This window comes from Coenobita brevimanus, chromosome 23, assembly GCF_032717465.1.
Source record: "Coenobita brevimanus isolate Jiangsu-jjx chromosome 23, ASM3271746v2, whole genome shotgun sequence".
NCBI classification, from domain to species: Eukaryota; Metazoa; Arthropoda; class Malacostraca; order Decapoda; family Coenobitidae; genus Coenobita; species Coenobita brevimanus.
This window is the reverse complement of record NC_136976.1, coordinates 67,440,008-67,457,734: the sequence shown is the minus strand read 5'-3', so window position 1 is coordinate 67,457,734 and position 17,727 is coordinate 67,440,008. Positions and strand designations below refer to the sequence as shown.

General features: G+C 41.3%; 1 protein-coding gene across 1 annotated transcript in view; it reads right to left on the bottom strand.

The window, feature by feature from the left end:
• LOC145393007 (uncharacterized) overlaps window positions 1-17,727 on the bottom strand; it is a 75,171-nt gene that overhangs the window by 34,350 nt on the left and 23,094 nt on the right. The window contains exon 6 of the mRNA XM_080267324.1: window positions 10,410-10,602. Within this exon, the coding sequence (XP_080123450.1) occupies window positions 10,410-10,602 (193 nt within the window). The remainder of the gene's footprint in view (window positions 1-10,409; window positions 10,603-17,727) is intronic.

The window sequence follows — 17,727 nt, the reverse complement described above, 5'->3', positions numbered from 1 at the left end:
TCCTAGATCATCATTTACCTCCTTCCTTTTCCTCTTCACTAGTCTAAAGTCTTTACGTGCTTCTTGATCTCAACATATTTAGTCCTTTCAACTGAACCCCTTTCCTGTATCCACTCTAGCCACTTCTTTCTCTTTTCCTCCACTGTTCTCATAATCTCTTCATCTCACCATGCCAAACCTTTCTTCTTTGTTGTTACTCTTGCCACAGCAAACACCACTTTAGCTTTCCTAACTAAGCAATCCCTGTATGCATTCCACAAACTACCCAGATCCATTTCATTCCAAGTCACTGATTCGGAGCTTCTTGACTTTCAGTCTCTCTCCCTGACTGCTCCTCTCTCTCTTGGTCCACCTCGCTCCTCTCAGCTTGATCTTGCATACCACAATCATATGATCACACAAACCACCACATCATCCTCTCACTAGCTTTGTATCAGCAACACTTCCCAGCATCGATTTCTCTACGATCATGTAATCAATGCGGCTCCTTTCAACACAATCTTCATTCCCTCTACACCATATATATTTATGTGCATCTTTGTTTGAAATAAGAATTATAAATGCACAACCTTCTTTCCTGACATATGTCCTTCAGTTGCTTCCCATTATCATTCTCTCCTGGTATGCCATTATCATACATTATATCATTCACAGAACTAGCGCCTATTCTCCCATTCATATCACCCATTATAAACACTTTAACTCCTGAGAATTTCTCTTACTACTTCATCCAGCTCATCCTAAACTCTGTCTTTCTCTGTCTCACTCCTGTCATCACACTGTGCATATACTACAATCACTGCCACTTTCACCTTCTCAAATTTGATATACATAAATCTCGAGCTGACACATTTGTAGTCTCTCATTCCACTCTGCCACACCTCATTCATCAACAAAGCAACTGTTTCCTTGCACCTTCCTTGCCCATTCATGCCCAGCCTTACACATTTTACACCCTTCCACTCCTCAACTTCACAAACGTTCATCTCACTTTCACACAATGCCATCATGGCATATATCGCACTCTTGAACACATTCAATGTTTCCACCCTCTTGCTCTCCTCATTCACACCTCTCACATTCCACATGGTCATGCGAATCTGCTCATTTGGTTGGGGCCCTGGGCAAGTATTGGGCCCTGTGAGACTCTCTGAAACATCTGCCATAATTTAGTGATTTCAGATAGGGGAATCTGGGGGACACAACCTGGCCAAAAACACTGGTTATATGGTTACCACCCAACATAGTGAATGGTTTCCTGGGTACAGGAAACCATTTGGCTTGCCACTCAGTGTAACAACCATAAGGCAACACAACACTGAGTGAGTGGATGATGGGTGCCCCCACGGTACCCCCACCTTCCACTAAAATGGGGCCATAACATGCAAATATTAAATGGAAAAAAAGAGCAAACAGAGCTTAAGCAGGTGAGATGAGAAGAAAACAGAAGGAAATTGCAAGAAAGACCATAGGTAGGTAGGGAAAATCCATCAGAGACTGAAGAGCTAAAAAAGGCTATAATATTAGCTGTGGAGGAAAAGGCAGAGTATAGGAACAATCAAAACACAAGGAAAATTAATAAAAGCTTGGTGGCCCAAAAATATTAAACAAGCAAGAAAAGAAAGAAAGGAAGCAAATAGAGTGAGAGAAATTAGAAAAAAAGAAAGTGGGAAGAATACTGAACCTGGGTAAACTGAGAGGGCCTGGGAAGTGTCCTGATAAAAACAAGCCACATTAATGCAGGAGAAGGAAGATGTAGAGACAATAAGAAGTAAATGGGGAGATGGCTCTGGGGAACAGTTCAGAATTTTATGAGGGGAAAGTATAAGAGGTAAAGTGGTATAGAAAATAATAGTGAAAGGCAGAAGATCAAGGGAAGAGAAAGGACAGAAGAAATTTAGGGATACTGGGAAGGATTGGGAGCAATGTATGAGGCTGGCGAAGAGAGTGGAATATTGATATAAGTGAGAAAGAAACAGACGGAGAGCAGGAAGAAATGCTTATCATACAGGAGACTGAGATGTACCCAAAGAAATTACCCAAGGGGAGAGCAGCAGGACCAAATGGCTTGCCAAATGAAATTTGCAAAGGAGGAGGACAGGTGGTGAAGAGACTGAAAGAACTGTTCGATAAAGTGACATGAAAAGACTATGGCCTAGAGATGGAATGAAGCAAGAATGACTTTGTTGTTGTAAAAATGGGGATATAAATATAAAAGGGCTGAGGAGTTACACACCAATTACCATAACAAACACAATATGAAAAATATTTTGTGGTAGGCCAGGAGGAAAATTAGCAGACAGGCTGAGAAAACAAGCACAATTATTGAAGTACAAAATGCATTTACAACAAACAGAAGGGGAATATATATCATGTACATGGAGTGAAAAGTAACGGAAAATCTGTAAAAATTAAATAAGAAAAGATACTTTGCATTCCTAGATTTGGTATAGAAAAAGCATATGACAGAGTAGAAATCTGCTTTCGAAACTAGTAGAGAAACTGAGATTCAGCAAGACAAAAATAGAAATTCTAAAAATTCTGAATGCACGTACAAAAGCAAAATTTCAAATGTATATCAACAACCTTGGTGAGGAGTATGAAAGGAGCGAGACGCGTATGTATGATATTGCCACTGTTATTTGCTATGTTCATGGATGAACGTACTGTTGTTTGCAGATGATACTGTGCTGTTAAGTGAAGATGAAGAGGAACTGCAATGCTTGGTTATTGAGTTTGAGGGAGTGCTTCAGAAACGGAATTTAAAGGATAACATAGCGAAGAGTAAAGTTATGGTCCTTGAGAGAAATGAAGTAACTGAATGTACAGTGAGGTTGGATGATGAGGAAATGGAAAAAGTGAGTGCATTTAAGTACCTGGGTAGTATGATGAGTAAGGATGGAAATTTGGAGGATGAAGTGCCTGAAAGGGTACAAGGAAGAATGGCTGCTGGTTCTTCGAAAACAATGATAAGAAATAGGGAAGTGGGCATGGAAGTAAAAAAAAAAAAAAAAAAAAAAAGTCACTGCACGACAGTATTGTGATACCAATTCTAATGTACGGATGTGAAGCTTGGAGCTTGTTGGAAGGACACAAGTCGAGTGAGGGCAGTGGAAACTAGAGAGCACTCACAGAGCACATACCTCTGCCACTGCCATTAAAAAGGATCCAGATCTGTGGAGAAATTGTGTGGAATACATAGGATAAGGATCCGCCCCAAAATTCAATCAACTGTTCCTTGACCCACGATCCACTGTTTCAAAAACTTTTATTGAAATTCAATGAGAAATTTTGGATATCATACATAGGATCCTGGGCCCGTACTTATGAAACACTAAGACTGCGTCATAAGGCGAAAGTCTGTCCTAAATTCATAGGAGCGAGTCGTAACTCCTTATGTTCGACCTAAACTGAGTCATAGTTTAAGACACCTCCCGAGTTGGTATAGCGGTTAGGATGCAGCTTATGACTCGATCATAATAGTAAACATGGGGGCTGCACCACAACAATAAATTCGCCACTGTCAGCCAAGACGTTCTCGTGACAAGAAAGATGTGCTTAATGAGTTAAGTGATGCAGAACTGATAAAGAGATACCGCTTGGACCGTGCAGGCATAATTTTCATGACAGATTTGGTGCGAAGGACCCTAACAAGACCAACGGTAAGAACAAGGTTCTCACGCCAGAAATGAAAGTTATTTTGTTGCATTACCTTGCAACTGGAAAAATGCAATTCCATAGTGGTGACGACCACTTGTGCGTTTCTCTATCGTACTGCTGGAGCTCTCCATGATGCTGGTGGCGGTGGTGGTGTTTGTTTACAGGATGGTGGGGTGAAGCAACATGTCCTCATCCACAGTGAAACAAAGCGGTAAATAAATAATTCCTAAAACCTGACATTAATGGACTGACTTTTCGCCGAAAACATTTAAGAAAAATATAATCGTATTGATAATTATTCCCTTGTACAAAGGAAAAGGGGAAAAAGAAGTGTGTGGTAATCATAGGGGCATTTGTCTTCTTAGTATAATTGGAAAAGTGTATGGTAGGATACTTATTGACAGAGTTAGAGAAAGAACAGAGAAATTAGTTGGAGAAGAACAGAGAGGCTTTAGGAAGGGAAGAGGTTGTGTAGATCAGATATTCATTCTCAGATCTTTAGTGGAAAAGTTTCTAGAGAAGGGAAAGAAGTTGTATGCGGCTTTCATGGATTTGGAGAAAGCATATGACAGGGTGGATAGACTAGGATTGTGGAAAGTGTTAAGAATATATGGAATAGATGGGAAGTTGTTGAATGCTGTGAAGAGTATGTACGATGGTGCGAAGGCTGCAGTGCGTGTGGATGGTGAACTAAGTGAATTTTTCTCTTTGAAAGTTGGGTTGAAACAGGGATGTGTCATGTCTCCATGGTTGTTCAATCTGTACATGGATGGGGTAATAAAAGAGGTACAAGGCAGGGTAGTGGATGTTGGAGTGGCCCTGGTGAGAGAGGATAGTGTTTGGAAACTCCCTGTACTGTTGTTTGCAGATGATACCGTGTTGTTGAGTGAAGACGAAGGGGAGCTGCAAGGCTTGGTGGATGAGTTTGAGAGAGTGTGTAAGAAACGGAATCTAAAGGTGAATGTAGGGAAGAGTAAAGTGATGGTCTTTGAGAGAGGTGAAGTCAGTGAATGTACAGCGAGGTTGGATGGTGAGGAATTGGAAAATGTGAGTACATTTAAGTACTTGGGTAGTGTGATGAGTAAGGATGGAGGTTTGGAGGGTGAAGTGCTTGAAAGGGTACAGCAGGGAAGAAAGGTTGCTGGTTCTTTGAAAGCAGTGATAAGAAACAGGGAAGTGAGCATGGAAGTGAAAAAGTTACTACATGACAGTATTGTGATACCAACTCTAACATACGGAAGTGAAGCTTGGACGTTGTTGGAAGGACACAAGTCAAGAGTGAGAGCCGTGGAAATGAGTTATTTAAGAGGAGCCTGTGGAGTCACATGGAGAGACAAGCTGACAAATGAGGATATAAAGGAGCGTTGTGGTGTGGATGTGGATGTGATAGGATGCGTTATGAGGAACACACTGAGGTGGTTTGGCCATGTGGAGAGGATGGAGGGTCAAAGACTGACGAAGAGAGTGTATGTGAGTGAGGTGGAGGGGGAAAGAGGGAGGGGGAGGCCGAGGATGAGATGGAGAGATGGGGTGGAGAGGTATATGAGAGAGGGGGGTGTGAGTTGGGAGCAGGGGAGTGAAATGGCGGGGGACAGGGCGACTTGGAGGCGATTTGTTTGTGGCAACCCCAAACGGGATTGAGGCGTCTGGCAATAGATAGATAGATAGATTTTAGAGTTTTTGTTACGTCTTTTCTCTGCTGTTTTTTTGTATTTTGTTCAATTCTCAAAACTCACAAGTGCAACATATAGCAAATGCTATCTCAGATGCTTATGATTTCGACCTAACAAAGTCTTGAAATTCACTGAGAACTTTTGGAGATATCATGTGGACAAACAAACAAACAAATATAGGTAAATACATAACCTCCTCCAATTTCATCGGTGGAGGTAATGAGTTATTTGAGAGAAGCATGTGAGTTATGTGGATAGACAGACTGACAAATGAGGAAAAGAAGGAGCGTTGTGGTGTGGATGTGATAGAAAGTGTTAGGAGAAATACACTGAGGTGGTTTAGCCATGTGGATAGGATGGAGGGCATAAGACTAATGAGGAGTGTGTGTGTGAATGAGGTAGAGGGGGAGGCCAGGGATGAGATGGAAGGATGGAATGAACAGGTATATGAAAGAGGGGTGTGTGAGCTGGGGCGGGGGCTGTGAATGGCCAGGGACAGGGCGACATGGAGGTGAATTGTGGCCACCCATTATGAGAGTAAGGTGTCTGAAAATAGACAGACTGACAGATGCAAGAATCAATGCAGATGATAAAAAGACTGAATCTAAGAATGCAAATAAACAAAAACATAGTGAGTATATTGTTGTTTGCAAAGAATATAATGTTGCTTGCAGAAACAGCAGAGTACCTACAACTGATGTTAGGCGAAGTGATGAAATATGGTAACAAAATGGATGTCAAATTAAGTAATAAAAAGAGCAAGGTTGTGATGACAAATTATACAGTAAAACCTCAAGAAGGCAGAATTTCCAGTAGGTCGAACTCTGACCGAGGTGTGACTTAAGTGTTTATTCAAATGGTTACATTATAGTTTCTTATATTCCAAGTGCTACATTTTAGTTTATTACATTCCACGTGTTACATTTTAGTTTAAACGGTTGTAAAGTAAAGTAAATAAGTGCAGAACTTTATGTACTTAATTGACTGTTGCATCCCTCCACCCATGCAACCTCCTATCCTAGCATAGCCTTTGACATGCACCAAATTGTTTTTATTGTTTATTTGTATTGCTTTATAAATGCTTCTTTATTTTCATGTTAACCTTTTCGCTCACGTTAAGTTTCAATAAGTTTCGCGTTCCACAACACATCGGCTTTCTTCCCTCCCCCCGCCATCCACCACGCACTCCAAAAAAGTGTTTTCTCAGCTTATTTTCACCACCCAAACATATTTACTTTGCCACAAAACCCATATATTCCTATTCGTCGATGTTTGTTCCACATGATAAGGAAAAAAAAAAGTACCTGTACGTATGTTAGGGCGGTGTGAATAAACATTTGGGAACATTCATGGCACTTCCCAACATCACAGCTCGAATGTCTGCTAATCTATCTCTATATGTTATACCATCATTTGAAAAAGAATTTTATTAGCTTTTGAATTGGGTTGTTGGCATCTTGATAGGAATTATGGTTTTTGAGTAATAAGCGAAAAAGTAAAACCTACTTCCAACAGACAACAGTGTTATTTGGGGAGCTCTAGAGAAAAACTTTTCTCAGCAGTGTTATGTTTTTATTTCATCACTTTACGCGAAATTTCATGGGCTTTCATTTGAGATCAGAACAGTTCTCCTAAGCCCCACAGTTTTCGAGAAAAATGCAAAAAAATACCATGTAACCAATCTGCGTCGTGACTGTAGGGCGGTATCCCCGCCTCCCCCTAAGCTGCTACACATATTTCACCAATTCCTTGTGCACCAGGTATGCACAGTATATTCACATGATTTACTGTCACTATTGTTAGAGCTGAATACTCACATTTGGTGTAGGGTAAAGGCAATGTAGATGCTTAGAAACAGCAGCACAATCTTCGTTGGGCCAATGGCTGATAACTGCCAGGAATGCTTCACAAACACCCACTTTCCTATTGCAAACACCAAACCTAATCACAACAGAACCCAAAAACTAAACATAAGCATTATTGGTATAGTGAAATATGTCGTGCGGCCAGGACAAAGGTAATAGAGGAGATTTAAAGGGACAAGACCATGCACTACCTTCCCCACTCACAGCCCATTTGGTACTGAAAAACCTGTCTGCGCTGTTGCAGGGTATCAGGACCCATTGTTGCCAACTCATTACTTTTGATGAGGGCCAGGCAAGCTATGATGCCTCCAAAAATGACGCAAATCGACCATTTTTTTTTTTTTTTTTTTTTTTGTGGGGGGGGGGGGATATTCTATGGTTTTATGATGCCAAAGGCATCACTGCATATTTAAGAGGAAAGATCCTAATGACACCTAACGCATCACCACGTATAAAAGGGTTAATAGACAAGAAATCACATAATTTGAGATTAGTTGGGGGGGGGGGAATAATATAGTTTTTTTTTGCAATTATTCCCTCTTTGTTGGAAAATTTGGTAAGTCAAACTACACTAAAGCCCCATATAGTTTGACCCATGAAAAGTTTACTGTACAGTGAACCAGGAGTGTGGAAACTGGGACAAGATGAACTAAAGCATGTGAAGGAATATAAGTACTTCAGAAAATGGGTAAATGAAAATGGTTCTGAAATGCAGAACAATGAAGCAATCTTTAAGTGTGAAACGTGGAATAGATTACGAAGCACAGCAAAATTCAGAGTGAATGCGTATGAGATTGTGAGTTATGGAAAGAACTGGGTGTGCCAGGAGCAATGCATGGGTCTGATTTTATGTTGTACACACAGACAAGGAAATAAGATCGACGTGGCACAAAATAAGATTGGGAGAACGGGACTAGGAGTGAAAAAATATGTGGCAAAGAAGCAATAAGAAGAGAAATGGAATGGAGTAGGTTTGGAGAGAGAGAGAGAGAGAGAAATGGAATGGAGTATGTTTGATGATGGTGACAAAAGTGAAGGTGAAATACAACGTAAGGCTGGAAAGAATGAGTGACATGAGATAAAGAATCCCAAAGAAGAATGAGAAAGACAAGAGTGGACCAAAAGAGAACTGGAAATAATTTTGAATGTGTTGATGAAGGAGAAAATGCAACAAGAAATGACAAAGAAATGTGTATGAAATGGAAAAAGTAAATGCAAAAGGAGTACAAGAATGGAAAAATGGCATGGAAGGTACTCCCTGGAACACTACAAGAATAAGGAAAAACAATGAAAGGAAGTTGTCTATTAAGGAGGGCAGACCTCAGATCTGTTGTTTAAGGCATGAATGGGCTCTTTCGAAGTGAACGGGTGAATGAGTAGACGGCAGGGTGGGACAATAAAGTGTGAAAAGTGTGTACGTGGATATGACCCCGTTGAAGAAACAGCTAATCATCTGACAGTGAAGTATGATTGTTACAAGGAACCTAGAAGAGAGCAAGAGGAAGGTATAAACACAATTTCTGGGAGAAAGGGAACAGGAAGAAAAAGAAAATGGGAAGGATGGAGGTGTACAGTAAAGCCCCAAGTTTCGCGCCTAATTGGTTCCGTGAAAAGTACCACGAACCATGAAACCGCTGAAGTTGGGGCATTTATCCTACAGGGAATAGGCTAACTGGTTCCAGGTCCCATGCCAACTCCCCCTGAAACCCATTTATGCAATGTAAAATTTATTAATCATACCTGTAAAGAAACTAGTATTAATACAAAGTACATAACAGACAAGGAAACTCATTTGGAAGGCTGGAGTGAGGTACCAAATGGAAGGGATGGGGGTGTAATTTCCAAGGCAGGTGGTGACGCTACTGTGTCCCGCCATCTCTGGCACCTCCACCCTCCTCTACCTCTGCTGCCTCCACCTCTCCACGCAACACATTCATCTTGTGCTGCATCTCTGCTGCGGCAATGGCAGCAAACAAACGACGATCGTTTTCTGTGCGCATGGTTTGCTTACATTTTCTAGACGCTAACAGAGGGGTTTTAGCGTGAAACCTGGTGTTTGGGAATATTTGCAGGCCATCGCTAACCATGATACCATGAATGAAGATGTCACTAAACTTGGGACTTTACGGTAAGATATGAATTGTATTAGGATTACAGTACGCAATGGTGTACAATGTGGGATGGTGGAGGCATGTAAAAGATTTCTGGGGGGGGGGGGGGGAGTACAGGCAAACCCCGATTTACGATGTAAGGCAGTCATCGCCTGACAGAAATGTGGTTCACATTTCGTCTTTCGGACACAGAAAATACTCGCAAATGGATGTTAAGGCTTCGGAATTTCCTGGATTCATTTATGCCATCATCCCATCAGCAGCAGATATGAAGCTTGAGAAAAGTCGGGCTGGCCAACCACGAATATGCAGCTGCAATATAGCCCTCATAATATTTCACATATTACACTTAATCTTCAGACAAAACTACAACACGACTTTTGTCATTGACTGAACAATCATTCACCCTTTAATCAAGACATTCTTATTCCAATCTTCCATAAATCTGTATTATCCTCCAAACCCAATATATTCTTGAAGTACCATTCCAGCTGTCATCACTCTTGACTTTCCAAACATCTACCACACCAACATGGCACTTCCTTACCCTGTATTTTAATGCATACATTCTCATGGAGTCCTGTGGCAGCATCTGTGCTCACCTCTGTTCCATAAAAGGGTCTTCAAAGCATCAACCACCCATTCTTTTTTCATAGTCACTCCCATTTTCACTTCCTGTTCATGCTTATCTTTCATTTCTATCACTTCCCTAAGGCACCTATTGCTTCCTCAAACTAAAGTCCCTCTCCACTCACCAACACATTATACTTTGAGTAACCTATCCTCAATGTTAACTTTATTTTTACATCTCAGCTATGGGAAACCTCTACCTGTCAGGTTAAAACCTAGCTTCTTAATCACTTCACTGATACTGCTGCACTCTAATATTTGTTCCAACTAATGTCTTACAATTCTCCTTGGGCACAAGAAATCCCTTTTTTACAAAAGGTATAGTACACTGATTCCTGAATAAAATAAAAATGACACCTTTGTGCTTACAGCAGATGTAAGCAATTAAACTAAAGAATTAAAAAAAAAAAAAAAAAAAATCATACCCGGTATAACAATTTAATAAAAATACTGATACTATCAAAACTAACCTCAAATGTACAAACAAAGGGTCGCTGGCCAGTATGGACTCTCATGTGGGCCTTGAGTCTACAAGGTTTGTCAAACTTCTTTCCACAGCCAGCCCACTTACACCGCAGCTCCTCTTCTTTGTGATGGCTCCGCATATGAGAAGTTAATGAGTTGGGTGTGAAGTAAGATTTGCTGCATCCGTCCACACCACATCTGTTACACAAGTATGTCATACGTCACCTTTCTACATCTGTTTACACAATATCTGCACTGTACATAATATCATGTCAACTACTGCATCCAGAAAGACAACATACTCCTACACCACATCTGACCAAAAACATAAGACAACCTAAAAAAATATTTTTATATCTCATTGGTATACTTCTTTTATGTCTACTTACAGTAACAAAACAATTTTTATTCAATTATCATTTTCACTCACTCATTTTCACTTAACAGCTAAAAACATTAATGGATATATTTTTTTCCTTCTCCAAGTTATTGTTTAAGCAAACTTGGGTATCATCCCCCATAAAAGGAGTACCGGTAAGTATTGTAACAGTTAAACTGAAATAGTTTTAACAGGTACATCACCAAGCAAAGGATACCTATATTCTTGAGAGTTGGTTGATAGAAAAAGATAAAGATTAAGGGCAGAAGAAGCATTAGAGTCAATGAATTGGGAGAAAATGGACTGAAAAGCCTGTGGAGTGCATATGGGGAATGTCTGGTTAGTACAGTCTGCCTCAAACTTCAACCGAATAAACATTTGTCTTGATGGCATATTCATGACTTGGTCCTGGGGATGGAGACAAAGGGGGTGCAGAGGTATGTGAGCTGTCACTGAGTCCAGACTTTTTTGGGATTATCATAAATACTTCATAAATAAACAGTAAACTAATCATTCTGTGGGTTAGATATGAACACACATGGAGCATGGAGTGATTGCATCACACCAGGTGCATTGACAGACTGTAAACAGTCAGGTGATTGCCTGTTAGCAAACGCATGGTGGCAGCAAAAGATCTGCATAGTTTTCATGTACAGTATTTCCACTGTAAGCAAATGATTAAATGGAAAATTATTTTCCTTCACAACTTATTGGTGGATCATTTTCGTTTTTTTAAAGGCTCCAACATGCTTGCATGTATCGGCCTTGGTCACCTAATGGTGGCTCTCCACACTGCACGATCCATTGCAGCCTCCCTGTTCAGTCCCTTAACCCTGAGGTCACACTTAATGACCTCGTCCCATGTCTTTCTCGGTCTACCCCTCATAACCCCACCCCGAATATTAACACTTCTCACCTTCCTCACCCAATTATCATCCCTCATCCTCTCCACATGTCCAAACCATCTCAATCTACCTCTCCTCATCACAACACCAATACACTCCAGTCCCATCCTACCTCTCAACTCTTCCATCGTAAACCCAGCCCCTCCAGGCCTTGGACGCAGGGACGCACTGCACATCCACCTAATCATTGTCACTTCTGTAAGCCTGTGCAGCATATGCCAATATAAATGAAACTGTCAGCCAATCAAACAAAATTTCCACTGCTATATCCTGTTATTCACACTCATTACATTCATCATTATGTATACAAATACACAGATAGACAGATATATATGTGAATGTATATGTGTATGTATGGGCATCATACCGCGAAAGTAAAGGCAGAGAGAAGTAAAGTGATGGATGTTGAGAGGTGCCTCCTGGTGCTTACATTACAGTAAATAGGGAGAGACTTGAAATAAGGAGAGAGTTTAAATACCTGGGTGCATGATAGTCAAGAAAAGTAAACATGCAAGACATGTGGAGTGTAGTGCACCACAGAGAAAGAGAGTGGCTGATACTAACGTGCTCAACAAGAAGCGGAGGTCTGAGTGTGGCAGCTGTGAAAGACTTGTTTGAAGGAATTTTAGTGCCAGCTCTAACATAAATATGTGGGACTATTGTGTGGCATAAAAATGAGCAGTAGAGATGTTACTGTTAAAGAAACTGTGTGAAGTGGAATGTGGATAGGATAAGGAATACAATGATTTGTGAAAGATGAGGAGTAAGGAAGTCTGTGGACACCAGAGTTTAAGAGTGTGTGCTTAGATGGCACGGTCATGGAGAGAGAGTGGGTGTGACCAGTGGTGAAATGGGTATATCTGAGTGAGTCTGAAGGTGGGAGGAGACATGGCAAGCCAAGAAGGTGGACAGATAAGGTAAATGTGCACAGTCAGACCCCCATATACGAAGGATCGACTTACAAAAAATCCAGATACAAAAAAAATAATTTTCAGGGGAAAAAAAAAAAAAAAATGTTATTTACTGATTCAAACGGCATGCCAAATACAAGTTCGTGGTTCGCAACAGATGACTGTGCGCTCCTGCCTTCCTCCTGCTTGGAAACCTGGAGCATTGCTGTCATCATCACAAATAACATCATATGTGATTTTCAGCATTAAGACCTGATTATTTCACCCAGCATGTCTCAGAAATGGAAAACTAGTGAGAGTGGTAGTGGTAGCAGCAGAAAATGGCATACAATTAATATGGAAATCAATGTGGACATAATTAAGAGAGTGGAGAGAGGAGAGATGCTGGGTGATAAGGAACATGTGTTTAAACTGAATCCCTCGACTGTAGGAACAATTTTAAAGGACAAGGAACATATTCTTGAACAAGCAAACCAAGCTGTATCAATGCATTCAACAGTATACGTAAATATATCGCAGTCTTTGAATTTATTCTTATTTATAGTATACTGACCATACACGCAAGAAAATAGGGGCTACTACGATTGATAGAAATTTATGGGAAGGAGTTCAACTTGGTGAATGATATAATGTGTCTGCAAGAGAAAAGGTGGACTAACAGAAAACTAAACAAAACAACTTATGAAAGACCTTCAAGAAACAATTATTTTCATAAGATGAGGATGGACTGTATGTGAAAAAGAGAGATATGGAAGCTGATGAGGTTGGGGAACTGATGAAAGACTGAATTGGCTTGATGAACATTGTGCAGGGTGCATGACTGAGGTTTGGAACCCCTTTTTAACTTGACAGTCATCTGACTGACTTTGTCAAATAGGCAGATGTGAAGCTACAAGTGGAATATAGGATTCGTTTGCGACAAACTATTACTGAGCTTAATTCCCCAGATCTGGCGACCTCTTGTTTTTTAGTTCCAGATAACTGTATTCAACTGAGGAAAGAGTTTTACATTGGAACAGTTCCACATACCCTCATTCAATCCCTTCATTAAGCAACCTTTTCTAAACTGGATAAAATAATATTTGTTCCTGTTGCTCAACCCCATTCCATCTGATCAATCAAACCAGTTGGAACCCCCTTTTAACTTGACAGTCATCTGACTGACTCAGTCAAATAAGCAGATGCGAAGCTACATGTGGAATGAGATTCATTTGCGACCACCTCTTTACAGATTAAAGCATCTAGTGACAGACAAACTATTACTGAGCTTAACTCCCTAGATCTGGTAACCACTCATCAGGGAAAACTACCTGTGGAAAGGTACCAGACACAGACACACCTATGCACTGGTTGGCATATACAGTATATAGGCTGGAAAACTGGAGAGGAGAGCAGAGAAGGAGAGACAGGATTGGAGTAGGATAGCTAGGTGGCTCGCCATCACGCTACGTTACATTACTTTACACTCTCAAGTCTTCATACAACTTTGTACAATAAAACCCCTTAACCCTAAAAAGTTACTTGCAGTGACCCACACACACCACTGGTGATACAGGTGCAGTCATTCATCATGATACACCTTCAACCTCTCTCCATCTAAACTGACTCCTAGGCTACATTTATCAATGTTGGTGGCAGCGACAAGTTCAAGCATATGAGGCCTCACGACTTTATACTGGTGGTGCTTCAATGATCTACAATTACAACCAACCTCCCTATCTCTCGTCTATCTACAGCTACACCACTGACACTCTTGTTTTTAAGTTTCAGATAACTGTATTCAATTCTGGAAAGAGTTTTACAATTGAACAGTTCCATATACCCTCATTCAATCCCTTCAGTATGCAATCTTTTCTAAACTGAATAAAATAATATTAAAGTTGTTCATGTTGCTCAACACCATTCCATCTGATCAAGCAGACCAGTCGACTGTAGGTAAACCACTGCCATTATGCAGCTGTCCACAGGTTTCTTAAACACTGAGAGCAATCCAGGACCCACCAACAATACATATGTCCAACATGCTCAAAACCTATCACGTCGAGCCGACAGACAAAGGGTTCAGTTCAATGAAATTCCTGCAAGAACTGGACCCATTACACCTGCACAACACTAGCATCCAGAAAACATTACACAAACACCTGGACCTGCTCCTTATGCTCCTTCCCCCCACCCACTAACCTCCCCAACAACTCTACTCCTACTTCCTCCACACCTCCTCAGCCAAACCCACCAATCCTTCCTACACCATCCAATCCCCCAACCCCTCCCTTTCCACCCAATTCTAATCCACCCCAACCCTTACCTCCACCACAACCTTCCCCTTCCCCTCCCCCTTCACCCACACCACCACCGTCCCCCCTGCTGCAGCATCCAACACACACTGCACACACAACATGAACATCTTTCAATTAAACATAGATGGCATAAACATAAAAAAAACAAGAACTCATACAATTCATCAAACAACATAACATACACACTACCATCTTACAAGAAACAAAACTAAACAGAACACTAAAAACATCTACATTTCACAATTTCAGCACCATTCGACAAGACCGGGTAGGCGGTAGTGGCGGTGGACTCATCACCCAGGTACATAAATCCATCAACTTCTCAGATACCAGTGCACAAGGAAAGTCACTTCTCCCCCAACATGACACCACAACAGACATACAATCAATTAAAAAATGCACTGGTAACAAATCACACATAACAATCGCCAACACATACATTCCCCCCCAATCGTCCCCCACAGTACCACACAATTACTCTCCACAAATACACCACATCACTAACATACCAAACATCATCCTGGGTGGTGATTTCAACGCCAAGGCATCGGCTTGGCATGTAAACAATCCTGACACAGACAGATGGCTGGTACTACAATCCCAGACAGATCATCTTTCATACTGAATAATCCACATCAACATACCCATACCCCACACCAAGCCCTCTTCCTCCCATCATCCTCAGACATCACCTTCTGTTCCCCAAACCTCACCCCCACAACATCCTGGAGAGTGGTCAAAACCTTTGGATCTCATCACCTCCCAGTCATCATCACTACCAAAACCAGAATCACCCCAGCTGGCCACAGACACACATACACTAATTATAAGAGAGCCAACTGGGAGGCCTTCACAACTGATACAGAACAACACCGCTGTGCACACTTTAAATACAATTGTATACAAAATGCAGACAAAAGACACATCCCTTAAGGCAATGGCAAGAGACACAACCCCAACTTCAAACCAGAAATTAAAGGGCCTCATCAGACAATGGGACACACTGCGACACTCCCCAACACCCCACACACAAGACACTGTACAACAAATACAAGAACTCAACATTCAAATAAACAATAAAATATCAGAATAGCAAACACTAAACTGGAAAAATGACCTACAGACACCTGACCACAAAACAAACATATGCAAACTCTACAGTACAAAACACTAAACAACAACACACTTTCCAACAGCAACACTACACAATCACACGCTGCCATCACAACAACAGACACCATACCTTCAAACAAACAACAAGCAAACTCTCTCATCAATCACTTATCACATGTCAGCCATCTAAACCCCCATCACAACAACTGACGTATCATCTGACGTAAGAGACAGTTCCCCACAGACCCAGACTACACACCTTTCACTTACAACCAGACGAAGCACATCATCAGCAACCTTAAGCACTCATCTGCCTGTGGACCAGACAACATAAGCAACATTCACCTCAAACACCTTGGACCACAAGGCATACAAGCACTCACCAACATATCAAACTACAACTACTCACACAATACAATACCCAACATCTGGAAGGATGGCATTATCATCACTATCCCTAAACCCAACAAAGACCCCACATTACCTTCCTCACACCGCCCCATCACACTCTTCTGCACCCCCTCTAAAGTCACTGAACAACTGGTACAACTAGTTACACCTCACACACCCCCAAGCCCAATCAACACATGGCTTTAGGCTGCAGCACTCCACAAACACCCTTCTTACAGACCTTACACAGAGAGTTTTTGATGGAATGAATGCAGTTAGGCCACCACACAGAACACTCCTGTCACACTAGACATTAGCAAAGCTTTTGATGCCATCCCCCACCACAACCTCACAAACAAAATACTCAACACAAACATACACAATAACACAAAAAGATGGCTGGCAAACTACTTAGCAGGCATATGTGCACATGTAACAATTGCCGGTCAGGCTTCGAACATCAGAAACTTTACAAATGGCGTCCCCCAAGGATCTGTTTTGTCCCCTACACTCGTTAACCTATACATGCATGACATACCCACACCCCACAGATACACATAGCTTCCTATGCAGATGATATAATACTCACATGTCCACACCAAAAGGCAAACAGCTGCAAACATCCTCCAACCTTACCTCAACACCCTACATGAATGGTTCACTACAAACAGGCTCAAAATAGCCCTAGCCAAAGCTACACTGACCCTTCTTACAAAGTGGACAACAGAACACAGTCACATTCCACACCTCACCATAAACTACACTCCCCTACCACACACACACACACACACACACACACACACACACACACACACACTCTCTCAAAATCCTTGGTGTAACATACAATTCATCAATGTCTTTTAAACAACACATCACAAACATTAAAAATAAAATAAAACCAAGACTCAATGCCCTGAGATCACTTGCCCACACAATAAACAGACACAACAAAGAAACCACCACCACAGTATACAAACAATATATACTTTCAGTGATGAATTATGCAAGCCCTGCTTGGGCTCCTAACCTCACTAAAACACACTACAACACTCTACAGACCATATAGAACAAGGCCCTAAAAACAATCACAGACTGCACAGCTACTACACCCACAGACCACCTACATCAAGAAACCGAAGTCCTCGAAGTCCAGGATCACCTAGACATGAGAGGCACCCAAATTCTCGCTGCAGCCTTCACAAACCCACAACATCCACGACACTTCATGGCAACACACCCACCAAGGAACATCAAAACAACATCCAGCACACGATATCATACACAAATACTGTCATCTCTCCCACCTCAGACCAGCTTCCAGAAGCATA